Below are 27,421 nucleotides of genomic sequence, written 5' to 3' on the forward strand. Positions count from 1 at the left end.
GTGCGGGCTTGGAGTTCTCTTCAGATTGTGACTCCATGCCAGGATTTTGCAGGAAGACAATACAGTATATACAGTACTTGCTTTTGTGTTCTTAATGTTTGTTTCCTGCTTCTTATTAGCCATTAGCCTCTGAAGAACTATCCTGCAAAACTCCAGCTCTGTACAAAGCACCTCCAGGCTTTTGGGAGGGAAAAATAAGGCACCGAAACTTAGTAGGGGCTATATCAGAAACCCTGGTACAAAGCAAGATAAAAGGAATATACTTTTGATGTTAGGGGAAGATCAGTGTACATTCAGTCTTTAGGACAATACAGATAGCGCATCTGCAAAAACCCTTAGTTGAAGGCCAGTCTCCCCTACAATAAATTGATGGCAAACATCAGTCTAATCTGGTGAGGAAGGAAACTTTAAGAACTATAGTTTGGAAGCAGAAGATTTAAGGAAACCATATCTCACATTAATCTATTAAAGTACCAAGATTTTAGGCAGAGGTCCTGTTTGCCCCTTCCATTTGAAATAAGACAAGAGGGGACCATCGAGAGGGCTTTCACTGTATAGTCCTGCCCTAGTTAGCCACTACTCCTGTAGTAAATGGGAGAAGAAATGTAGCCCCCAGATGTATCCTGGAACAGCCCATGCTCCCTTATTATTTAGACTGAGTCCCTGTCCCACCTGTTCTTTGCCACAGTTTTTTTTAAAGGAATCCATTCTATGTCTGATTAGTAATGGACATAGCAATGGATTTCCTTTTCTTTTGTAGCTCTTTGAGTAGCTCCTGAAAGCATAATCTGAGAGTGATTCCTCCCCCACCCACGTTTTTTCCCTTGCAGGAAAGAAGTAGAAGAGTGAAATGAAGCACTCTTGAAAGCACCCACAGGTTTGTTTCTCTTTCACGTGTGGGACAAAAGTCCAAGTGGGACCTCTTTCCTGGCAGGGACCCCAATGATGCCAGCAGGCTTCCAGCCCAGAGATATTATCTGAACATTTTGTTTTTTAATTTGACCTACATTTCATATTGTCACTATAGCATACAGTAGTATTTAGTATTTCTTTATGATAGGATAAGCTTATTAAATATTTTGACCCTCATTTACATCCTATTTTCCTAAACTTACAGCTCAGTTTCACAGCATGTTTTCCTCTAGAGAAGATCCTTGATTTAATTCTTAATATTTCCAGTTGAAAAGATCTCTGGAAACAGGATTTGGAAATACTTACTGATTGGAAAGTTGCTGCCAGATACAATAACCATTCCTGGAATAGATAGGTTAAACAGTTTAACTTTATGTGAGGTGCAGTTGGGAATACAGTAGTTACTTTTTGAGAGAAGACTCCCTGGAAAAGACCCTGATGTTGGTAAAGTGTGAAGGCAAGAGGAGAAGGGGACAACAGAGGATAAGATGATTGGACAGTGTCATCGAAGCAACCAACATGAATTTGACCCAACTCCGGGAGGCAGTAGAAGACAGGAGGGCCTAGCATGCTCTGGTCTATGAGGTCACAAAGCATCGGACATGACTTAACAACTAAACAACAACAACAACTTTTTGAAGAGATTCTGGGAGTTGTGGTCCAAAAAGGAACTTTCCCCATCTCTGGCTTATCTTTATGCTTCTACTACCTTACCAGAGGGGTAGGCAATTCCATGGGTTTTGGGACCTACAACCACCAGAACACTTCAAGATACGCCATTCCCTCCCATGCTGCCACCACTGATTAGCAGTGCCTGTACGGGTGCAGTGTCCTCCCACACCATGGAGACCTGTGAGATTGTAGGGCAGGGCAAAACATCTTTCCCATTTGCTAAATAAACCAGGAAGGGAAAGCCCAAGCCTTTATGGGCAGTTTGGATAGATGGAGCAGCTGATAAAAAGAGTGGATATAAAAACAAGGGTCAAGGGCCCCATTTGGTCCATGAGCTGCATGGGTGATTTAACTGTTAACAAAACAAACAGGTGCTTGGGGAAAACAAGAAGGCACATCAGCAGGTAACACCCAATTCTTTCTGAAAGCTTTGATATAAATTGGCTAGACTAAAAATGAAAGATATAAAATTTAAGTAATGTGAGTTACAACTAGGGATATTCTTCACATTTCCTTCACATTCCCATTTGTGTCCCACAAGGCTAAATAGTGCCACTTGAAGGGACAAAGTTTCTTCCTGTATGAAAGGATTATAAATCCTTGTAGAGGGAGGCTCTATAGACTGTGCCAGACTTCCAGAATCAAGACATTTTAGTATGAGGTATCTCTGTTAGTGTGAAGGAAGATAACAGCCTTTGTAGCAGACACGTTTACTTTAAAAATCTATGAGCTAAATATCGCAGAGAAGAACCACACAGAACTCAAAGTGAAGTCAGAACTTCTCTTCACGATTTATTTTCAATTACAAAGGATGTTGCATACATTGATGAGTTTGTAACTGAATAGAAGTGCTTGGGCTCAAGGGTGACAGAGTAAACAAATAAAATTTAATTGTGCCTCTTTTTTAAAAAAAAAAGAAAATTACACAACATTAAACATTATAAAATTTTCAAACAGATCATGCTTTTAAAAGAGAATTTGTTTTTCTAAACAGAAAAAAGACCTTCAATACATTTGTCTGAGCTTCAGATGGTAATGGATTACATAATATTAACAGCATTACAAATATCTCAAGCATAGGAAGGTCATCATAGTTGTTAATATGCAAGAGTTTGGGTTGTTGTTGTTTTTTGCCTTTCAAAAGTTTTGCTGTGTTTGCATACACCATCAACCTTGTACCCTAACTCTGAACCCCCTTCCTTTGAAATACATGTCATTGACTTAAGAGGATCAACTTCACAGTTAAATATGCTTAGGACTGTAGACCCAAATATGTTTTTAACTACAATGTATGGATCAAAAGGGTTTTCAGTCTCTTTGAGGCAACTGCCAAAAGTGTGAAAACTCAATTTGTAGAATATATTGCCCATAACAATGATAGAACATTATGATTTTTCATTTCACAGAAGACTAGTAAGAAAGGAAAAGTTGCTATTGCTCTAAAAGTACAAACCAACGTTGAATCCCTTGACAAGCATGTGTGATTGGATCCTATCTCATATTGTACTAAGAGCAGAGCTTCTGAAATTACTGGGACTTGGGTTATGCATGACTTCTCTTTAACTGTTCAACAAACAAATAACTAATTTTACTTGGTATGGTCAATCCACTGTGTGCTCTATGTTTAAGGAACATACCTATTTAAAATTAAAGGTCAAAGGCAGTAGCAGTTGTTACCTAGAACAGAAAACAGGAACCTGTATGTTTAGAGGCATCTTAAGATACTGCAATAAAAATGAAAGAGTTATCCCCATTACTCCACATAAAGGTAGTTCAGGGCTAATCTTGCACAAGAGAAATATTTTTTTTGTTTCACACTATTTACCAAGGTCTTATCTTGGCTTATGTTTTATCCAGAAAGACTGAGGTTACAGCCTTGAATACAAATAACATGAAAGTCAAGTTTGATCCAGATAAAATTAGGGCTTGCTTCAAAAAAGTGTGTTTAGGATTTGGGACAAAAATGTGCAATGAAGATGCTCTTGTGGAAGTCTGTGAATATCTTTAGAGACTAAGCATCACATTGCACAGAACATCTTTCTACCCGGTTATATCATTTGGTGGAAATTAAAGGAATGGAGAACACTTCAAAAAAATCAGTGAGATCCAATGAAGTTCAGAATCCTGTGAAGGAAGTATGTGGTAAAGTGCCATTTCTGCAAATGTAGACACAGCATTCCATTTATATTGGAAACATCCCTAAGTGTATTTCTCTCCATGTGGTAATGCCCTTGAATGCATTTTTTTAAAAGAAAGAATCAGTTTTCAGATTCATAACTGATTGAAATGTCTTTGCACAATCCCTCAGGTAAGACAAAACAAAATAAAACAAAGACAAAAAGTAAAACAAAAGACAAATTCAGCTACACAAAAATGTAGGTTTCCATCTGATAGCAGGCTAAGCTAGATGCTTCCACAGCTAAAGCCTTATCTTCACAAAAGGAATCATGATTGGGCATGAATGAAATTCAGGTCTGAAGGCCTGAACTTCTCTATTATGTATTTGATTGTGCCTCAACAGAATTCCAGGAAGACTGCTAAGTAAGTCAAGGAACAGACTGGCTATACTATTCTGCTGAAGGCAACTTGTAAGAAAACCCATCAAAAACAGGTAGGAGGCTATTATTTTTAAAACTAGCCATACTGAACAGACTTACAATAAGAGAAACAATACATCAGTTATTGACATTTGTGAATAAACAAGCAGATTTATTAACAAAGGCAAACATTAGAAAAATGGTACAGATTTAAGTGAAACCCACACTGACAGTACGGTATTTGAAAAAAAAATGTCTGTTGCTTTAAGATTATTCAAGAAACCTTAGTCTGTTATAGACTTAGTATTTGCTCTTTCCCACTACATTTCCATCTATAAGTTTAAAAATAAATTACTGACCAGAAAAAAGAACTTTGTATACCTGTGCCCAATTCCTACAACAATGTTCCTGTTTGCATTGACTGGAGAACGGAGTGGAAAGAGCTAGACTTTAACTAGCCAGAAGACTAGCACTAATGAGCCCCAAAAAGTTAAATATCAAGATGTGCTTGATAAATCTGAGAAAAGGCAGAGAAGCTTTTGTACAATGTAGTGGAGTTACTATAAAAATTCCTATCTTTGAAGACCATTGAAAAATTGGTCACCCTACGCCAGTACAAACTAGCAACACAACTTTAAATCAGACCTATTTGAAGTTCCTTCATGATGCTTTTATTGTAGTTTGCTTCCAAAAGGGGTCAAGGGTTTAAGGAATCCTGGGGAATGAAAAATAAACTTGGTTCTAATATACAAGTAAGGCACAATATAAAGCCACATCATAATCTGTCAATGGATAAAATGGGTAAAGGACAAGAACCATACATGGTACGGAGCAAGTAGATCATTTTATCTGCTCAAAAACAGAAGTGTGGCACTCAATTTCAAACTGACAAATTTGTAGCAAGAGCATGCTTTAATATGGAAACAAACTCTAAAGCATCCAGTGTATGAAAGAGAGTCTAAGACTTCTTTTAAAAAATAAGGTGTATAATCGGTTTTGGATGACATTAGAATATTCACAATGCCTACACTCAGAAAGTGACCAAAGACTTCAATAAGATCCACATACCATGTATGAACACTGAAAATCTTTAGAGAGCTCCTTTAAAGATAATCATCCAAAATGCATGCCACAATTTCTCCAAACAAAACATGAACATTTGGTTTTTTTTAAAAAAAAATATTTGTGATAATTATACACTAAACGGATATTTAATGACACTAGAGGAAGCAGATTGTTACTGGCATTAAAAGTACAACCATTTCTAGACTGTTTTAAATGCCACAGAGTCCCCTGGTTAAAATGTAAAGCTGCACAGCTTGCCTATGTCATCTTTACAATAAGGTTAAACCAGCAAAGGTCTTAAATTTACTCTACATTTTACTGCCAGGTTTTATTTAGATCAAGTATCGCTGCAGCATTCTGACCAGCCCAGAGTTAGCAGCAAATGGCAGGAATCATATAAAATGCAATATCTTTTTTTTCTTTTTTAAACAAAGTGCTTTTCTAAGATATACATACATACTGTATATAAATAGATACAAAATAAAGTGTCACCATTAAAAAGCTCAACTATTTAAAAGCTTTCAGACTATAACTTAATACATAGAAAACACTGAAATGCAAGGGTATGGAATCTACTAAAAAGATTCAAAGTTTCTTCCCCCAATGCTAGATCAAAATCATGTTCTGGTTTTCAGACATGCACACAAACACACAAAAGCGGTAAAAGTGATATTAGCTCAGAAAAGCCTGAACTACTACAAAGGGGATATCCTCTTTTACTGTCAGTCTAACTTGCAAAACAAATCCAGACAGCAAAACCCTATCATGTTGCAGAATATATCCTTTCCATGCTCTTCTGACACAGTGTCAAAATTTTAGCATGAACAATTTTCAAACACCATTTTATCAATGCAACATTATTTCAAACAGGTACCTGTAAAATACACAAAAGAAATAGCTCTACAACCCAAATCCAGACATATCTCTGATTTTCCAGCATTTTTTCAGGCCTGCAGGACACACCATCACATTTTTAAAAGGCCTCTGCTCTACCATGACATGCAAATTTCTGCTGATGTTTTGCAAATACTTCAGATATTTTTAAAATAGTAGATGGCAAAAAGCAGCAGAATATAGAAAGAGAGGGGGGGAAGGCTTTGGGGTGGTACAGCTCTGTAGTGGTATGCTGGCCTTCCCCAGTCTTTCAAACCTTTAACCAAAAAAAGGGAAGAAGAAAAAAAGGAAACAAAACATTGCTTGTGCATATAGCAATGAAACAGGCCCCAAACCTCCATTTAGGAGCAAAGAATTACACTACAACAAGTATGTAAAAAGTGGGCTGGGGTGGGGGAAACCTTCATGAGATTTTTGCACTTGCTAGGAGCTACATCTAAATTATTTGGTATCCTTAGTAAACAGTGTTACATAGTCATCTATATATCAAACAAAGGGGAGGAAGGCATTCATGAAACCAGATAATGATCCTGTCTTGACAAAAACAACTCTCTTACCAAGAGATAAAGCTTTTCATTGGTACTTTTAACACTGACTAAAAGCAGACTCTCATGAGCCAAACTGCACGGACATTTGTATTCCCCCAGTCATTGAAACTACGAGTTAACAATAAGTCACATAGAAGTTTGAAGAAGCTAGTTGAAATATCTGTACAAAAATATAAAATCTATAAATTCTTCTCTTTTTTTTTTTAGCCTGTGTTGATCCTTGGAAACATCACATGCACAATAATACAACAACTGGAAAAGTGGCAACTAAGGAATTAGATATTTGTAGCTCTTCTTTCTTTACATATATACACATTGCAATAAAAATAATTTTATTTTGGTTGTTTGGTGGAAGTATACTACAAGCTAAATTTTTAATTCCCAAAGTTGACCTCTAGTTTACCAATAGCTCACTAAAATTCAAATATATTAAAATTTCTACCGTAAGTGCAGAAAACAAGAATTTACAGCCTTCTAATGGCCAAGTTATCTACTATGAAGCGAACTAGAACAGCAAAAAAAAAAGTTATATATGAATGCTCCTTCTGTAGATAATTGGACCCAAAGAGAAAGAAAGAAATTCACAGTTCAGTAAGATCCCTAACCCTGACCTTTTAAGTTTTTTTTTTCTTTTTATACATTCAGTACAGTATCATGTAAGCTGTGCAAAACTTTACTTAAACTGGCAGTTTGCCATATCAGTTGCATTTATCTTTGGTACAAAAATAAACAATCGCATTAATGTGCAAGTATTTGTTTTCTTCCGGCTAAGTACCGAAAATGAGTTTTCTAGAGCCATCTTTTATACAATACATAGACTCTGTGGCATATCTACATTTTCAACATATTCCTATATACATTCAAACATTTGTAAGAGCTGGAACAAATACATTAAAACCCACGAGGCCATCTATACAACTCCTCCCCATGAGGGTTTCTCATCATTCAAAGTCTTTTTATCATTTATAGTTTTACACTTCTCCCCGCCCCCAATACAAGGCACAAAGAGTATACATTTTTTCTTACTTGCACAGACATTTAAATACCGTATCAAGCCCAGAAAATTATACTTTTTATATGGCACACTAGCTTTCTTGCCAGGTGTGCTATGTACAAGTTATGGTTGCAAAGAAAACTTACTGTTTTATTTAGAACATAAGAGCAATAATTCTTGAAAAGAAACTTGAGTTTATATTTTTATTTTACTTAGAGCATAAACCTGCTTTAATGGTTGGCATTTTCCTTGATTTTGATTTGGAAAAAACATGTTTTGCTCCTACATAGGCTATATAATCCACTCCTAGATGACCTTAATTTGAAGATGAATTATGTACTCATCACATTTATGCCAGAAGCAGGTTTAAAACTTTAAGATTTATGTTCCAAAATGCCATTAAGCATTTTATATCATGCTTTCACTTATCTTACTACATTGTTATAAGAAAAGAAACAAAATGATGGAACTTAAAACTGTGTTTTCTATAATGCTAAATTCACATGCAGACCAGAATTAATTTTACAATGTAGTACATGACACAGGCAAAACTGTGACGAAAAAGGATGAGTGAAGTGACATCTACTAAACTTTTGATGTTGGTATTCGCAGCCCTACAAGACCGCCTGTAGGATCTCCTTCTGCTGTTTTTTCTAAAACTTGATTCACAAATTCTGAAGTTTGTCCAGATACAGGTGGTCCTGGAAGAATTAATGAAACACATTTTCAGAATACCATTAAGAAAACAGGTGTTCCCTGATCCCTTTTCATTAATTCAAGGTACTTGGTAGTGCTAAGCACATTTTGAGAGGGATCAGTTCTATGATGGTAGCACTTAAAAGAATCAGAAACAATTACAGAAACAATGGACAATACTGTATGCTTATCAACTCTAGGAAATGGATTAGAAGCAACAGTCCAATTGCTAATTAAAAACTGAAGGTGACCTCAAAACCTAAGTTGTATTAATAATGAAAAGAAGCAAAATATATAAGTACAAAATGAGAAAGACAATGAAAGCATAGTCTAGAAAAATTTAGGAAATAAATTTGGCTCCTCTGAGGTTTCCTCAAGAACACTGAAAGTCTGCTAACATCTTATTAGCAGTTCTTTGTCTTCAACCAAGCATCAAAACATAATCTCCCATTTTTCCATTCAGGGAATATAGCAAGGTATCAGTTCAGTGTGTTGTGCATTACTGAAGAGGATATAAAGTAAGAAAAAGCCTTAAGAGAAGGAAGAAAATAGATCAGTAGATGATCTGCAGATGATATAGGCAGGCATTCAAACAGATTTTCCAAACTGGGGAAGCCTCCTCTACTACATCAGAGTTATTTCCTTCTTGGCATATGGTCCTACCTGAACTATTTCCTTTCCCTAACAAAGGAAGGGTAGAGAAAGGAGTGGACCTTGCTCAAACATCACCATTTGTGTGTGTGTATAAAAAGTAAAAAACAAACAAAAAGAGTATTTTTCAGGTGTACATGGAGAAAAGAGGAAGTACAGGTTATTTACCTGTAACTGTAGTTCTTTGAGTGGTCATCCATGAATTCACACACATGGGTACTTCTACAGCTGCATAGACAGTCTCAGGGACATTCTAAACTTTCAACCCCTCCTCTCAGCTAAAATGCTAAGATGCACACTCTATGCACAAATGCTATGAGTACAATAGTGTTTTGAGATTTTTGTTACTTGCCATCAGTCAAAAATGACTTACAGTAACTCTAATAGGGCTTTCAAGCTTATGTATAATATTTAAAGAATATTTTTACCAGTTCCACACTCCCAGTTAGCTTCCATGATTCACTAGGAATTCAACCACAGGCCTCCTGAGTCCTAGTCCATCACTCTGTCCACTACACCACACTGGGTATCCCTCTTTCAAGATTTAGAAACACTAAAATGATGGAAATCCTACATCTCTTCCTCTTTATCAGTAATATTGCACTTGATGCTTACTTACCAAGGGTGTCTTTAATAAATATGTCGAGTTTCTGAGCCATATTGGTTTCTCTGTCATCTTTAGGACTCTGAACTCTAGTCACAATTTCTTGTTTGATAGAATTTATCACAAACAGCAAATTATCTATAGGCAGAAAAGACCAAGCAACAGCATAAGCCTATACAATGTAATTCTTTTGGAAAGGAAGATTTGTATTGTTCTTTGTATGCTCTGTTTTAATTTTATTGATCATTGTGTTTTATCACAATGCAAACTACCCAGTTTAGTGCATCACACTAATAGGGTGGTATATAGATGGACAGATAAACAGACAAATAAATAAGACTATTCAAGTCTACTCTTTATTTAAAAACATCTCTATACAGCCCTTCAATGCAAAGTTTCCAGGGCACCTTACAGCAGCTAATATGAACATAATAGACCCATGAAGGTAAAGCTAAGAACAATAATAACAGGGGGAAAATACAATGTAGACTGAAAGTCTGGGAAAATACAAAGGCACATAAAATATATAAACATGGGCAGCAGATGTGTCTCCCTGAGAGGTGCATTCCAGAAGAGAGATACCATGATAAAACGGCCGTTGACCCAACTGTTAGCTGCCAAAAGCCATTTCAAAAGTCTGATCATCTTTAGAGCATTAACTTTTAATATTACTGTTATAAAACACATGATACTATTTCCCGTAGAGAGAATACTCTGCAAGCTATATGTTTGGATTAGTGGCTTTTAAACCTCAGGAAAGGAGGGTGCATATAGGATCAGACAATATAGTTACAGAAAACAACTAGGCTTCAAGGTCTTGATCACCAACCACATGTAGTTTTTGCAAGAAAAAACACTACTAATTAAGGCATTTTCTTCCTTAAATAAAGGCTTACCGTATTCAGTATTGAGACCCCAAAGTTTTACTTTGTTGGCTTCATACTGTGCTTTCTTTTTCAGTCGGCAAGCCCTGTAATGGTAATGAGACAAGGAAAAAACAAAATGAGAATAGCCAACACATTGTATCAAAGTTGCATTAAAAAATTCACCATGCAGGTCTTCTAGTCAGTGCTTCACAGTTTTATGTTGTAAAGTGTAACTGCCCAGACACAATGAAAAATCTTACTTTAACACACATTTATCCTTTCAGTAGCACAATCATACAGTATTCCTCTTCAAGCATTTAAGGCCATTATAGAATATTACAACAACTATAAAAATTTACTCAACCTAAATGTGCTTATCAAAAAGACCCCCCCCCAGTCGGCAGGGCATATAAACAATTAGGAACTTAGTTAATTAAAAACTCATTACCTAGAAGCTAGCTTGTTTTTTTCTTTCCTTGACCTTGGCCTAGCTGTTAATGGAAGTTCGCTGACTGGGGTCAAATCACTGATCACTTTATTAAGCTTCCTCAGTTCATTTCCAATCTGTAATAATTTTCTGGGGTTAGGTGTCAGGTCTTCTACATCAGTCCTCCGTGACTTCTTAACAGCATATTTTCCTATTTAAACACAGATACAAGTAGGTGATTTGATGGGTTGCAAGAAGACATTCAAAGTACAGAAATATTATTTAGTTTACAGTCCCCCATGCTTCCTTCATATTTATTTTCATTAGAATACATAAACTAAGTCAGGTTTGTATGGATTTTAAAGATACTATAGACCCAGACTGGAAACATAACATTGGTGCAAAGAAAAATATAACTGAAAAATCTGCAGATGCAAGGTGGACAGCCAGACAGAATGACGGCCACTTCATTACGTATACATTGTGCTGCTGTTATACTGCACAGTTTGGAGCTTTCACATTTACGCTTTAATGGTAAGAAGGTTTAGTGCTCAAAATGACCATCAGCACAATGAAAAGTAATATAAAATATTTGTTTTGTACCCTAATCCAAATTGAGATCTAGAAATGTTGGCCTTACTCACAAGGGTGATGAAAACCAGTGCCACCAGAAACAGAGGGTGCCAGATAGAAGGGGAACTATCACCTTTGCCACAAACAGCATGACTGTCTTGTTCTGATAGTCAACCACATTGTCATCCCAGTACCACTGTCTCTGTAAATTACTGCAGGTATGATGAAGGAGATAAAAAACCTATGCATAACTACTTTGTAAAATTAGCAGGAGCTAGCTGTGCAGAAGAGGCATTAGAATGGTACCAAACAAAAAACTTCAGCAACTACATTTCTCAGTGCTCCCATGTCTCTTTAAAGTAAGTTCAAGTTACCGCTTTTTCAGTTGTAAGTCACAGCTCAACCATGACAGAGACAGATTGAATAGCTTAAAGAACATCTTCCTTGAACAAAGCCAGAATTTTCTACAAGTTTTAGAAATAGCACCCATGCATACTAGAAAGCAACTTCATCTACATAGGAACTGTTCTTACCATGATGCAATCCATTTTTCTGATACATATTGCTTGGTAATGTGTCTCTATTCCACTCTGAAGGCCTCAACATTCTCTCTTGCTGTGATGGTGTCAGTTGCTCACTATATTCCCAGAAATATCTTCGCTTGCCTCTTTTTCGACAAGATATTGCAGTCATATCTTTCAAGTCCTCTACAGAATCATTTTCATATCCTAAAAATACATAAATAAGTTGTTTCAAAGTTTTCCATATTAAGATGGGCTGAGATGGACAGAAAAGACTTCAATTATAAGAGGGAAGAATATAGGGAAATAGGAGTTGGAAATTTGCTAATTTGTTCAATATTTAAGCTGTTCTTCAGAGCATTATGTAAGCTTTTTGACCTTATTTGTCAATCCACCCATAAAATGACAATTTCATTTACCAAACAACATTTTATTGGACATACTTTATTTACTGTTACAAAATGAAAGCCTACAAGCACTCTGAAGTTGCTGCTGAAACATTGCCAATGTAACCACCAGACAAAACAACCTTTCTCCAGAACAGAACATTGAGAGCAAATTGTGAAAAATGCTATTTACTGTGTAACCACTAACTGCTGTTGCAAAACTGTCACATGTTTCATCCGACACATGTTCTCTAGCTGCACAGCTTTGGGTGGCGCTAGATTCCCAACTGGAATCTAGAGCCAGCTTCAATTCCTTATCACTTCCGCCTCCATTTCAGCTACTAATTTCCTCAGCTACTACTTTACTTTTTTGCCCTATATATAAGGCAAATGCTCATATGTAAGCCAAAAAATGCACTGCAGAGATAGGTACAGAGAAAAATGTAAACTGGAGCCAGAGCATAGTTAACTTATAATATTTTCAGCTCCATATTACAGAGACCGCTGTGGCACTTAAGTCCAAAGAACTAAGTTTCTACTCATCATTACATAGCAACCTAAGACTATCATTCTCTAGTCTTACACTGATGAGCTTTGATCGATTGATTTCTACCTCGCCCCTCTAGACAGAGTCCACTCGGGGCAGCTTACAAACAATTATAAAACATCATAAAGTATGATCATATAAAAACATTATCATTACTATCAAAATATGGCATAAAACAATCACATGATTAAATCAACAAATTTAGAAATTCAAGATGGAGGAAAAGGAAAATTAAAGAGGAAAATTATTCAAGTGTTGACTGGAGGGAAGGCCTGCCTAAAGGGCCAAGTCTTTAAATGACTCTTAAAAACATTCAGCGAGGGTGCCAGGGTGATTTCCGACAGCAAGGTGTTCCATAGTTGAGGGGCCACTGCCGAGAAGGCCCGGTTTCTTGTTCTTTCTTTCCGGGCCTCTCTTGGTGTTAGGCCCCTCAGCCGTCTTCCCTGGCTAAAACGGGTGATGGGTAGATCTAGGTGGGAGAAGGTGTTCTGCCATGTATCAAGGTCCTAAACCGTTTAGGGCTTTATAAGTCATCATTAACACTTTGAAGTGGATGCAGAAACGAATGGGAAGCCAATGCAAGGCGGCTAGGGTGGGAGTGATATGCTGGTATTTTCTCATTCCAGTGAGAAATCTGGCCGCCGCATTTTGCACCATTTGAAGTTTCCGCAACAACCTCAAAGGTAGCCCCACATAGAGTGCATTACAGTGGTCTAATCTCAAGATTACAAGCGCGTGGACTAGAGTGGTGAGCGCCCCAACATCAAGATAGGGACGCAGCTGGGCAATCTGCCGCAGATGGAAATAGGCGGAGTGGACCACTGATGCCACCTGGGTCTCCATGGTGAGCGCCGGGTCCAGATGTACTCCCAAGCTGCGAACCTCACTTTTTGTGGTGAGAGTCACCCCCCACAAAAGAGAGGGAGTTTCCCAAACCGCAGATGGAGGGGCCACCCACCATCAGGACCTCTGTCTTGCCCGGGTTCAACCTCAGCCCATTCTCCTGCATCCACCGCAGTACAGCCTCCAGGCAGCGCTCAAGGGATGGGACGGCATCCACTGAGGAAGGTGAAAAAGAGATGTAGAGCTGTGTGTAATCAGCATACTGATGGCACGAAGCCCCACACCCCCTGATGGCCCCTCCCAGCAGCCTCATATAGATGTTAAACAGCATTGGAGAGATGATCGAACCCTGCGGAACCCCACAATTGAGGCTCCACTGGGCTGAAACACTCTCTCCAAGCTGGACTCGCTGAGGGCGGTCCTCCAAGAAGAAATGGCACCAGGCAAGTGCCTGTCCACCGATTCCTAACTCTGAGAGTCTCCCCAGGAGGATACTGTGGTCGACAGTATCAAAGGCTGCTGAAATGTCGAGGAGGACCAACAAGGACATATTGCCTCTGTCAGCCTCCCTCAACAGGTCATCCAACAGTGCGACTCGTGCCATTTCCGTACTGTGGCGCGGCCTGAAGCCTGACTGAAATGGGTCCAGGGCATTGGTTTCATCCAAAAGAGCCTGCAGCTGATTGGCCACCACCCTCTCCATCACTTTGCTAAGGTAAGAAACATTGGCGACGGGCCTGTAGTTCCCAATGTCGTCCGCCACCAAATCTGGTTTCTTCCTAATTGGCCTAATGAGTGTCTCCTTGAGTGCAAGAGGAACCCTGCCCTCAAGGAGAGACCCATTAATTATTGCAGTGGCCCATTCAGTTGTTATAGGCCTAGCTGCTTTGATTAGCCAGGCTGGGCAAGGGTCAAGGGAGGAGGAGGAGGCCCGACAGCGATCAAATGCTTTGTCCACCAAATCTGGTGTCACAGGCTGAAAGAGTTCAAGTCTCATCGGGCAAGGCAGAGCACTGGAGATCTCTGCTCGATCCACTGTATTTAAAAAAGGAGAGAGATCCCGGCTGATGGTCTCCCCTTTAGATTTAAAAAATCTAAATAAATATATAATATATAATATATAATATATAAAAATCTAAATAAATATATAAAAAGGGGGGGGGAAGAAAAAAAGATTTAAAAAATGATGCAAATTGGTCAGGTGAGATATTAGTGGGAGATCCATCACCCAGACCAATTCTGGATAGATCGCGAACTATACGGAAAAGTTCCACCTGCTGATTTGAAGCTTCGCTTATCCAGTCAGCGAAGTGTGATCATCTAGCAGCCTTCACCTTTGCCAGGTAATGGTTAGTTGCGATCCTAACAGCTCTCTTATTATAATCCATCGGTTTGTCTCTCCAAGTGCACTCTAGCCATCTCCTATTTTGCTTCATAGCTCGTAGTTACTGATTATACCAGGCCCCTGGCCGAGCTCTGCGACGGAGAGGGCGTTTAGGAGCGATCGTGTCTATGGCCCTAGTTGTGGCAGCAATCTAGCCGTCAACCAGAGCTTCGACAGGAGCGCCAGACAGATCAGCTGGAATCCCTCTTGTTGTATCCTGGAATCATAATGGATCCAGTAACCTTCAAGGGCGGACCATCAAAATAGGTCCATGCTCCCTGCAGGGAGGGAGTGCCACTAAGAGGTTACATTTTATTAGGTGATGATCTGACCATGACAAGGGGACTGACACCAGGTCAGTCACCATCAGACCACGCTCACTCTGCTCGATGGAAAATACCAGGTCTAGCATATGGCTGCCCACATGTGTGGGACCTTTGATATGTTGGGACATGTCCAAGGAAGCATGGTTTCCAAGAACTCAAGAGCTGGACCAGAAACCCCTGCCTCCACATGGATATTGAAGTCACCTAGGACCAAATGCCTCGCGGACTCCAACAGTGCCGCAGAGACAAAGTCCGCCAGCTCTGGTAGGGAGATGGTTGGGTCGCGGAGAGCGTGGTAACCCAGCAAGATCCCAATACCATCCCTGGCCCCAACAAACACGTGGAGGGCCTCCAGACCTGGCTTCACCACTGAGGAGCACCTAGTAACCTCTATAGTGTTTCTATAAACAATGGCTACTCCCCCCTCCAGTCTGCCTTGGTGCTGGACTGCGTAACCAGGGGGACAGGCAAGGGTCAGGGGAACTCCCCCTTCCCCGCCTACCCAAGTCTCAGTTATACACGCCAGGTCTGAATCCTCCTCCAGAATAAGATCTTAAATAATCTGGGATTTATTGGGCACAGACCTGGCATTCAGCAGCACCAGTTTTAGAGTGGAGGACCGGCTGATCTGACTACCGCAGGATTGGCAGTTGGTCACAGCCCCAGAACAGTGAACAGCCTTAAAACATCTGTTCACTGTTCTTCTAACACGAGTAGGGGCTGCACCAATGCCATATCTCCCTCTACCCATAATCACCCAGATGTTTGAGAACACCACCACCCCTGCTGGGGAGGCAAGCCTTCCACTCCACGTCACAAAGAAAAAGAGTGTATTTATACATACATGAATGTTACACACACATAGAGAGCTTATAGAACAGATGCATCAAGTAATTTTAATCAGTATCTGTTCAGACAGAAATAGTCTGCTTTTCATCTAGCAAGCATCCATGTCAATGCAAAATATAAGTTAAACTGAATGATGTCTGTATAACATCTCTTATTTGAAGGGCTACTATTCTTGACTGATTTTATTCCAAAAGTGTAACAGAAATAATAAAATGTTTAGAATTAACAAATCAGTTTATCTCAGCACTCAAAATGAGGCAATAGCATTTACCAATAACAGTAACAGACGGTATTATATCTTCTTTGGGGATTCTATTGCTCATTCATGCAATAAAATGCCTTTCTCGCCATGTAGGAAAGTTTCATTATGCATTCTTCATTATTTCTGGATAATGAGCATGGCATGTGTTATTGCCAATAATCACTTGGACCTAACAAATGAAGTAATATATTTTCTCTTTCAAGAGGATCAAGTAGCAACATATGTATTCTGTTAAAAGCTCACTCAATATGATCCTTCCAATTAGTTCTAGGTTACATCCTAAAGTTAGAGAAGACTGTTGCAAAAAAACATGGCTATGTTCTAGGCTCCTTGCCTTCACCATAGGCATGGATGTCTGCTAATTAAAACACAGATTCTTTACTTATGAATGGGCACTGTCTGTGGAGTTACATTACAGTGCTAGACTTCCACAGGCTTCATTACCTGGTTCAGAGAAAGTATCACTGATGTCATCATCTTTATCATCTTCATAATCTTCCTCTTCTTCATCATTTTCAGACAGTTCATGCTCACTTCCAAACCCTTCATCATGGTCTTCATCCTCCACCTCATCCTCATCTTCATCCTCCTCGTCAGGATCAGCTTTGCTTGCCTGCTCACCCAAACTGTCAGCGACAAAGAGAGAATAATTATGTTCTTCTTTTTTCTGTGAAGGATCAGAAACAGAGGTGCTGGCAGAGAGGCTGGTCTCCTCAGCAACGAGTCGCGGGACTGCCTGGGATGGAGTAAGGAGCAGCGCTTGAGTCTCTTTGAAAGGCAACACAGGAGCACTGGGACTCTGGAGGGAGTCAGTCCCTTTCCGCTCTTGCTTCTTTGCTACAGCTCCACAGTAGCAAGTATTCTCTTTTGCAGCATCAGCATTTGCCTGGCTCATAGCAGACCTGCTCTGCTGTATAGGATTTATCTTTACTTTTGCCTTTTTAACATAGTCTTTACATTCAACATGAATGTTCACTTTCTCATTATTGTACACATTGGTCTTCACCATGATTTCCGTGCTTGAATTGGGCTTGCTTGCTTTTTGGGAAAGTTCTGATAAAGGTGCTTCAGACTGAGCAGTCTTGGATGAACAAACAGGAGCAGCTGCTCTAGCTGCAATTTTCTTCATTGGCAGAGAAGATAGCTGGGTCTGTTTTACACTGAACAGCAATTCTGGGTAGCACAGTGGATCTGAGACAGGCTGTGAGTCTTCACTGTTGAGCTGAGCCAATGTTGGAGTTTTACTTATCACCTCTTCATCCTGGTATGGGCTTGAAAAGTCATCAAGACCCAAATAGTCCACCTCTTTTGTTCCCCAAATGTCACAGCTAGTCAACTTGGTATACTTTGTCAAATCTTCAGAGTATGTGTCCCATTGTTCCCAGTTTGCAGGGAAACATGGTTCAGTGTCCAAAATGTCTGTAAAAGGCTCCAAGTTCTCAAGTTCTTTACAGTCCTCTACAGAAAAGAGGTTGTCCCTGGAACTCTGCTGGTAATCCATTCCTCTGTCCTATACAGATAATTTAAAGAAGGTGAGTAAGTAAGAGTAAATTTGTTTTTTCTCCAATTTACTACCTACTTTCTAGAAGTAGCTTTTTAAACAGCTAATTTACCGTTCAAGTGCACCAGGCATACCAGGATGGGCAACTTCCAAATGCCCAGGGGACCCTTGTCCTTTCTCACACCCTGGAGGGGCATATACTCCCTTCTACCACCTTGCTCCCTCTGATTACATGGCCCCAAAATACAAATTGCATCCCTTTTTTTCTTCTTTTGGTTCTTTTTCAAATAATAGAAGCCCTTTTTTCAAAGAATAGAAAGTGATAGTCCAATCACTTCTGGTTTTCAAAAAGGCCTTTTAAAGCATAAAGTAACAGGCCCATGGAAATTAACTGTACAGTGTAAGTTGCCTTCCAGAGGCCTTTGGGAGGGCATTTTGGGGGGAAGTCAGGGATATTAGTGGATACTTTGGTTGCTGCAATGGGTTGGGGGGGGCTTGCAACCCATGGGTGGCACTTTAACCATTCCTAATACATGTCTCCAAAATTACAAATACCTAAAAGGAGAAACCTGTTTAAGGCTACAATCCTCCCTTACAGAGGACTGCATTTCCAAGTGAAGGTTTTTCAGAGATTCACAATTTCTGCGGCCAGTTTAATAATTATTTAGCCACAAGAAATCCTTGATCTAATTACCTATCAGTGCTTTTATCACATACGCCATTTAATAACAAATTAAATTAGTACAACAGACAAAAGGGTAAGAAGCCCATGTTAGTCAGACAGAATCTCTTAACAGCCACACACCGAAGAACCTTATTCTAAGCAGACATGGAAGACTATTTTTTATAGAAAAGGGAAACCAAAATCGCTCAGGAGTTGGGAGGAGCTCCTCATTGCATAAAGGCAACAATGTTTGGAACTATTTAACTTTTGGAAGAGGTGACTAAGAGGACACATGATGGACAAAACATATGAAATTATGCACTACTTGAACAAATAGTGAGAGGTTTTTTCTCCATTTCTCACAATAAAATCCCAGGCCAACCAAAGAGACTGCAGTAAAAGTCTGAGGACAGATGAAAACAACGATTAAAATTTGCTACTACAAGATGTGGTGATGGCTAGAAACTCAGACAGTTTTAAACGGGGATTAGACAAATCTCGGACAAGGCTATCATTGCCTAGCCATCATTATCTATTAACCTCAGAACCAGAGGCATAATGCTGCTTGAGAATATGGATAAGATGTTACTACTGCTATCATATCCTCTTTGCCGAATTTGCAAAGATGCTGGTTGGCTGCTATGGGAAAGAGGCTGGGTGAGCAAACACAGTTTTTGTGTACTTTTAAAACTTGGTTTTAGTATCCCTCCACAAGGGGGGAAAATCAGACACATGTTTTCATGCTGAAGGGTTCAACCATGATTAGCTCAAACAAAGATCAAGGCAGGACTAGTTTCCAGATATTTACAAGAATGAGAGTGGTTAATGCAATATGGCTGCAGCCCCTAAGTAAATGTAAATAGGTTAACGACATGAGAAGCAACAATGTTGTTACAATATTAGAGTCAGACTAGATTTATAGTGGTTGTTGTGGGTTTTTTGGGCTGTTTGGCCATGTTCTGAAGGTTGTTTTTCCTGACGTTTCGCCAGTCTCTGTGGCCGGCATCTTCAGAGGACTGGAGTAGGAACTCTGTCCATGCTCTGATGGTGTTTGTTGGATAATATTTATAGCTGTGGGAACGGCTTTTGTCTTTTTTCAGGAGATAGGGTGATCTGCATATTTTTTGTTGTTATGAGGGAGGGGGAGAGGGAGAGATTATCTGTCACTGAGATTGATGGCCCAAAAAAACCCACAACAACCTTTATTTATAGTATTTGCATACTACTCATCTAATGGAAAACCACTACTTCACAACCAAGAAAAACCAATTAAGATGGGGGAAAACATTCCGTCTGAAAAGATAATGTGACAATGAAACAAGGAAGATGCTGAAGGTGGATGAGGACTGTGGCAACTTTCTAGCTTGAAGGAGCAATATTTTTTCCCTTTGTAGATCTCCTTGTTCTGAATACTCTATGGGAACAGAACCTGATGATTTATTGGCCAAATCCTGTTGCACAGTTATGCAAAAGGCGTAACTTTTATTAGCAAATTGCCATAAGCTAAGAAATCTCAGTAGGCATTATGTTTTGCATACTGAGTTGTGCAATTCGACACACAACAGATAATGCCTATAGAGATTTCTTGACTTATACCAATTTACTGTTAAAAGCTACGTTTTTGTGCAAATGTGCAACAGTATTCTGACCATTGGAAATCTTCCAACTCTCATTCTACTTCCCTTATTTTTTAAACAAATAAACACATCTTCTAATACACAAGTTGTTCCTGTTGTATGCAGTAATATTTTCAAGTCTATAATGCAGGAATGTTCCAAAGTGACAAAACAGCTCTTCAATAGATGGTATGTCAAAGCTTTCTTCTTGTCAGTCAGATTTATCTGTCTTTCTCAATTAGTGATTAAAGTTAATAGAAAAGTACAACACACTTCACTGAACAAATCCTTATTAAGTGCATCCACTCACATATGAAAAAGGCTAAGCTATTCTTTATGTGATCAGAAGAAAATAAAATAACTTACCAATTCATACATGAAATCTGGATCAGAACTGTTCGCCAAAAGATCTGTGCTCATCAAAGTCTGTTCTGAAAACACATGGCTTCGAAAAGCATCCCCAAAAGGAGGGTCCATTCCGCTCACACTAGGCTACAATAGATAGTCATAATCACACAATATAAGAAACATTTTCCCCACAAAAATGTCAGTCCTGTCTAGTTGAAAAATCAGTTTATGGTCATCCTTTCCCCTATACTCTCCTTTAGACAGTAGCACCTTCTTACAGCAGGGGCCCAAAAGCCAATCTACAAGTTAACCACCTGGTCAATGTTCTACATTTACCAAATAGTTTAAATAAATGAAGGCAGACTAGTAGTCCACACGCTATATGCAAAATAAATTAACAAATGCACTCATTTTTTATCAATGTATAGTACAAATTTTGCTTAACTTCCTCTCTAAGGAAATTTTCCCCCCAATGGTACTTCATTTCCATAATTTATACCCCATTTTCTGTATCAAAGTACAAAATAAATTTATTTAATACAAATAAAAAACACAGTTTAAAATAACAGTGTGACAAAGACACATAAAAGGAGACTTTTATGGCTTGCCTAAAAGCAAGCCATAAAAGACAATATTGGAGAGATTATTCTGGAACTGAAACATTATAACCAAAATGGTCCTCTCCATTTTAGAAATTGTATCACATGGCCTTGTTTGATGTTGTTACATACACAGTTTATTCCTTAACAAGTAGTACCCTGTTTAAGACACTATTGCACAAGGACTTAACTCCTGAGAAAAGGTACAGAGTTATGCTTTGCACCCCTGGAATGTGTTCCACTCCCACCTAGTTACTTTCTTTGTCCTCTACTTCTTGCCATATTAATCATATTACATTTGGCGCACTATCCTCCTGCCCAAGGTCCTTCCAATATTCAAATTCAGACTGTGATTGAAAAAGGTTTCCTACCCATTTGCAGGCAAGAGTTTCAAGTTGCATATTGTTGTTTTATGAAGTGGTGACATCATAGAAAAGCAGTTCGACATGCAGTATTTCTACTGACTAAATTCTATACTTGTGCAGCCACCATTGTTTCACACCAGAAATACAGAAACTAACTACTACGAGATTATTCAATTGTTCAACACCACCACTGTTATAGCTGCTGCTCTTTCAAACCATGCCCGCCACCCCTGCCTGGAAATTGCCTTCTCAAGCTCTGGCTGCACAAGAAAAAGGCAGGCGGGCTTGGCGGAATTGCCCAATTTCTCCATAAGCCAATTCCATCAGCACTTTTCTGCACCCATCCCCTTGCTATCACTTTAACTACTGCCAGTATATTAAACAATTCACTGGAAACAGTAATAAACAGGACCACAGAATGTTTCTGTTGCCGCTAGACTTTCTCTGGCAACTTGAATCTCTCCAACAGTTACTATGTAAAGAAAAATCACAATGATACTTCATCATTAATTAAGGTCTCCTGAAAAAGCAGCATATTCTGATGTTTATTGTGTCCTGTTCTGCATGTTATCTACCATGCCCCCCTCAAAAAAATTTGCAATTAAACCTACAGTAAGTAAAATGTATTGCGCCTATGCTTCAGACAAGTCACTATAAATAGTGGGCACTTACTTGAGGCATTTCTAAGCCCAGATCCTCCAAGTCCAAGTCCAAAGTTTTTGTTTTGTTTCCTTGCAAATTCTGTTCCAGCTTTTCTTCAGGGTCAGTTGGCAGCATATAATTCATGCAATGGAGAGTCAGGTTTTTTCTAGAAATAGCTTCACCTTGACTATTTGGAATTCTTCTTGCACTGAGGACTTTCTGTACAAAATAAAACCAAAAGCAAAAATTCACCAAGTAAGAATTTTTTTGCTTTAGTAATTTCTGAAGAAGGAAACTTTTCAGCAATTAATGCCTATAGAATTAACACAAGAACAAAACAAGGATATTAGTCATATTTAAAGTACTGTTTTGTGGATTCATGTGTTTTATACAGCACAGTCACTGTACGAAGGCTTTCAAATCTTAAATCCAGTGCAGGAAAGACAGAGGAAAAGAATGGAAGTGGTTACATGGGAATGAACAAAGAATGAACATTAATTTTGGTTCCATGTCATCAGGCTTAGCTACATTAAAATAGTGAACATCGGGGATTGTACCAAATTTTTTACTGAAAAGGAGGTTTCTGAGGAATGATGGGAAGGATGTAGATATGGCATCATGCACATGTTCTGGAAGGCAGCTGAAGCCATGTGTGTGTGTGTTTAGTCGTTTAGTCGTGTCCGACTCTTCGTGACCCCATGGACCAGAGCACGCCAGGCCCTCCTGTCTTCTACTGCCTCCCGGAGTTGTGTCAGGTTCATGTTGGTTGCTTCGCAGACACTGTCCAGCCATCTCATCCTCGGTCGTCCCCTTCTCCTCTTGCCATCGCACCTTCCTAACATCAAGGTTTTTTCCAAGGACTCTTTTCTTCTCATGAGATGACCAAAGTACTGGAGCCTCAGCTTCAGGATCTGTCCTTCAAGTGAGCATTCAGGGTTGATTTCCTTTAGAACTGATAGGTTTGTTCTCCTTGCAGTCCAGGGGATTCTCAAGAGCCTCCTCCAGCACCACAATTCAAAGGCATCAATTCTTCGGCGGTCTGCTTTCTTTATGGTCCAGCTCTCACTTCCATACATCATGACAGGAAAAACCATAGCTTTGACTATTCGGACTTTTGTTGGCAAGGTGATGTCTCTGCTTTTCAAGACGCTGTCAAGATTTGTCATCGCTTTCCTCCCAAGAAGGCGGCGCCTTTTAATTTCAGGGCTGCTGTCTCCATCTGCAGTGATCATGGAGCCCAGGAAGATAAAATTTGACACTGCCTCCATATCTTCCCCTTCTATTTCCCAGGAGGTGATGGGACCAGTGGCCATGATCTTAGTTTTTTTGATGTTGAGTTTCAGACCGTTTTTTGCACTCTCCTCTTTCACTCTCATTACAAGGCTCTTTAATTCCTCCTCACTTTCTGCCATCAGAGTGGTATCATCTGCATATCGGAGGTTGTTGATATTTCTTCCGGCAATCTTAATTCCGGCTTGGGTTTCTTATGGCTGAAGCCATAAATTACACTAAAGGAGAACTGATTACATACTAAAAGTAGCACTGCTACAGGAGCAAAAGTCAAGGCAAAAGAAGTTATCTAAAGGTATGCTCAAGCCATGAAAAGATGGTGTGAAAAGTGAAAAAATGCAGATAATTATTCCGAATCTGGGGTTTGGACAGGAAGCTAACATAGGTATGTAGTCTGAAAGCACACAATCAAAGTAACAAATAAGTGAATGATTTGGGAAGCAAAATGTTGGATAGCAGTAATCTAAGCAGCATGTGTTCAGGACATGTCAGCATGGCTGTGATCTCTGTTCAAGAGCAGTCATGACAGCCTCATTTTAATATACTAGTCCATGCTTTAGCATAGGGAGAAATATTTGGACTCATTGAAGTGAGCTCTATTTGGAGAGAATAAGTAGACATGTAGGAAGGAATAAGGATGACCACACTTGCCCCTGTTCCCTCATGTGTTTCTGCCACCCTCTGCATAGAAAGGGTTACTTTCTAAAGAAGTGAGACTCTGCTACTCAGGGAGGTGAGTCCCTTGTTTTGAAACTTTCATTTTCTAGGGTTTCATTTGAGAGGTAAAGCTTCCATAGATAGAAGAGGTTCTCCCCTACAGAAAAAAAGTAAAAGGGAATGAAACAACAGCGCAGGAAATAAGTGAGCTGCTCATCACAGCTTCCCTTCCTTGCGAGTTTCCTTTAACCATATTTAAAATACCTGAATAGACTAACAGTTATTTGATAGATAGTATGCCACAAAAAGTAAATATTCTACTGAAAAGAAAGGCTGTTCCCTATTCAACATGATCAACTGTTCCTCACTGGTCTCAATCCAAACAGTCGCTGCTGTGGCCTAGTAATTCTTCCAGAGCTGTAATCAAATAGTCTAATTACTCTACATGCAGGAGAGCGAACTGCCCTCAGAGGAGGCAGAACCCAAATAGTAATACAAGCAGAACTACAAGAGAGTGGGCACTGTTTATTGTTAGAAGACAAAAAGCAAAAACTCTTCAGGAATAAGAATGAAGTACACTTCTAAGAACAATTTAAGGTACAGTACTCTAACTCAGAGGTCCCCAACCCTGGTCCATGGCCCCATGCCGGTCTGTGGCCTGAGCTGAACCAGGCTGCGGAGAGATACCTCCCCCCCCCGGACGCACTCCCCCCACAGCCTGTTTGCACCTGCGTGCGAGCGAGTGCCTGTAGGAGCGCTGCGCCACCCTTTACGCATGTGCACAAGCAAGTGCACATCTGCACAAGTGCTGCATTTTGCGCATGCGCACAAACACACACACACGCCTTCGCGCATGCGCAGGGGGTGCCCCGCCTTCCCCAGCTGGTCCGTGAAGCTAAAAAGGTTGGGGACTGCTGCTCTAACTGATTTAGTTAGGCATCCTTCAGTCTCCAAAGACTATGGTAGCGTGCTCTGTATGGAAAGGCTTGGAACAGAGTCTAGTGTGGCTGAGGAGGCCAAATCGAGAGTGACAATCTCTTCCACACTGAAGACAAATCCAGTCTGTCCCCTGTCCGGCTCCCTGGTTTTGCTGCTTTTGTGACTTCCTCTTTGCCTCGGTCTGCTGGGCAAGGGTCTCTTCAAATTGGGAGAGGCTGTGATGCACCGCCTGCCTCCAGGCTGAACGCTCAAATGTCAGGTTTTCCCATCTGTTGAGGTCTATTCCTAAGGTCTTCAGATCTCGCTTGCAGATGTCCTTGTATCGCAGTTGTGGTCTCCCTCTGGGGCGCTTTCCCTGCACTAATTCTCCATAGAGGAGATCCTTTGGAATCCGACCATCAGTCATTCTCACGACATGCCCAAGCCAACGTAGACGTCGCTGTTTCAGTAATGTGTTCATGCTGAAAATTCCAGCTCGTTCTAGGACTATTCTATTTGGAACTTTGTCCTGCCAGGTGATGCCAAAAATCCGTCGAAGGCAACGCATATGGAAGGTGTTCAGCTTCCTCTCCTGCCGTGCACAAAGGGTCCATGACTCACTGCAGTACAGGAGTGTGCTTAGAACACAGGCTCTATAAACCTGGATCTTCGTATGTGTCGTCAGCTTCTTATTGAGCCATACTCTCTTTGTGAGTCTAGAGAACATGGTGGCTGCTTTGCCAATGCATTTATCCAGCTCGACATCTAGAGAGAGGGTGTCAGAGATGGTTGAGCCGAGGTGCACAAAGTCATGAACAACCTCCAATTCTTGTGTGGAGATGGTAATAGAGGGAGGTGAGTCCACGCCCTGGCCCATGACTTGTGTTTTCTTCAGGCTGATTGTTAGTCCAAAGTCTTGGCAGGCCTTGCTGAAAGGATTCATGAGTTGTTGGAGGTCTTCAGCAGAGTGGGCAACAATGGCTGCATCATCTGCGAAGAGGAAGTCCCGCATGCATTTCAGTTGGACTTTGGTCTTTGCTCTCAATCTAGAGAGATTAAAGAGCTTTCCGTCTGATCTAGTCCGGAGATAGACGCCCTCGGTTGCAGCTCCAAAAGCATGCTTCAGCATGACAGCAAAAAAGATCCCAAAAAGTGTTGGTGCGAGGACACAGCCCTGTTTCACTCCGCTTCGGATGTCAAAGGGGTCTGATGTTGAGCCGTCAAAAACTACAGTGCTTTTCATTCCCTCATGGAAAGATCTGATGATGTTAAGGAGACGAGGTGGACATCCAATCTTGGGAAGTATTTTAAAAAGGCCATCCCTGCTAACCAGATCAAATGCTTTTGTAAGGTCTATGAAGGCCACTAAGAGTGGCTGTTGTTGTTCCCTACATTTCTCCTGCAGCTGTCGGAGGGAGAATACCATGTCAGTGGTGGATCTATTTGCTCGAAATCCACACTGTGATTCCGGATAGACTCTATCTGCAAGCACCTGCAAGCACAACACGGGCAAGCAGCTTCCCTACCACACTAAGAAGAGAGATGCCACTGTAGTTATTGCAGTCACCCCTGTCTCCTTTGTTCTTGTACAATGTGATAATGTTTCCATCCTTCATGTCCTGTGGTACTCCACCTTCCCTCCAGCAGAGACAAAAGACTTCATACAGTTCGGAGGTGATGATCTCCTTACAGCATTTCAGCACTTCAGCGGGGATGTTATCCTTTCCAGGTGCCTTGCCGGAGGCGAGGGAGTCCAAGGCCACTTTTATTTCTGCTAGGGTTGGTTCACTGTCCAGCTCTTCCAAGACAGGCAGGCACTCAATGTTATTTAATGCTTCTTCGGTTACTACATTCTCTCTGGAATATAGCTCAGAGTAGTGCTGTACCCAGCGTTCCATCTGCTGTGCTCGGTCCTGGATGAGCACACCTGTAGCAGACTTCAGGGGAGCAGATTTCTTCTGTATTGGACCTAAGGCCTGCTTGATACCGTCATACATTCCTTTGATGTTACCTGTGTCCGCTGCTAACTGTATCTGAGAGCAGAGCTGGAGCCAATAATTGTTGGAGCATCTCCTGGCAGCCTGTTGGACTTGACTGCGAGCAGCTCGAAGAGCTTGCAAGTTGTACTCGCTAGGACAGGCTTTGTATGCTGCTAGAGCTCTTCTCTTATCCTCGATGGCTGGCATTAACTCCTCTGAATGGGCTTCGAACCAGTCAGCCATCCTTTTGGACAAGGCGGTGTTATAGACAGTGTTCTTGAAGTG

General features: G+C 40.3%; 2 protein-coding genes across 3 annotated transcripts in view; both read right to left on the bottom strand.

Moving 5' to 3' along the window:
- The window catches only part of BNIP1 (BCL2 interacting protein 1), a 20,401-nt gene extending 19,823 nt beyond the window's left edge, over window positions 1-578 (bottom strand). Inside the window, exon 1 of the transcript XR_013541915.1 lies at window positions 1-578. This exon is cut by the window's left edge and continues 2,894 nt beyond it. The gene's annotated coding sequence lies outside the window, so the exon portion shown is untranslated.
- A 1,773-nt stretch (window positions 579-2,351) lies between these two features.
- Window positions 2,352-27,421, bottom strand: part of CREBRF (CREB3 regulatory factor) — a 46,073-nt gene continuing 21,003 nt past the window's right edge. For both annotated transcript variants that reach the window (XM_020806807.3, XM_020806817.3), the window contains exons 2-9: window positions 22,323-22,511; window positions 20,705-20,830; window positions 17,002-18,067; window positions 11,973-12,167; window positions 10,888-11,077; window positions 10,470-10,543; window positions 9,589-9,711; window positions 2,352-8,323 (exon numbers count right to left, since the gene is read on the bottom strand). In XM_020806807.3, the coding sequence (XP_020662466.3) occupies window positions 8,208-8,323; window positions 9,589-9,711; window positions 10,470-10,543; window positions 10,888-11,077; window positions 11,973-12,167; window positions 17,002-18,067; window positions 20,705-20,830; window positions 22,323-22,511 (2,079 nt within the window). In that variant the 3' untranslated portion in view covers window positions 2,352-8,207. The remainder of the gene's footprint in view (window positions 8,324-9,588; window positions 9,712-10,469; window positions 10,544-10,887; window positions 11,078-11,972; window positions 12,168-17,001; window positions 18,068-20,704; window positions 20,831-22,322; window positions 22,512-27,421) is intronic.

The sequence above is a fragment of the Pogona vitticeps genome, chromosome 2, assembly GCF_051106095.1.
Source record: "Pogona vitticeps strain Pit_001003342236 chromosome 2, PviZW2.1, whole genome shotgun sequence".
NCBI lineage: Eukaryota > Metazoa > Chordata > Lepidosauria > Squamata > Agamidae > Pogona > Pogona vitticeps.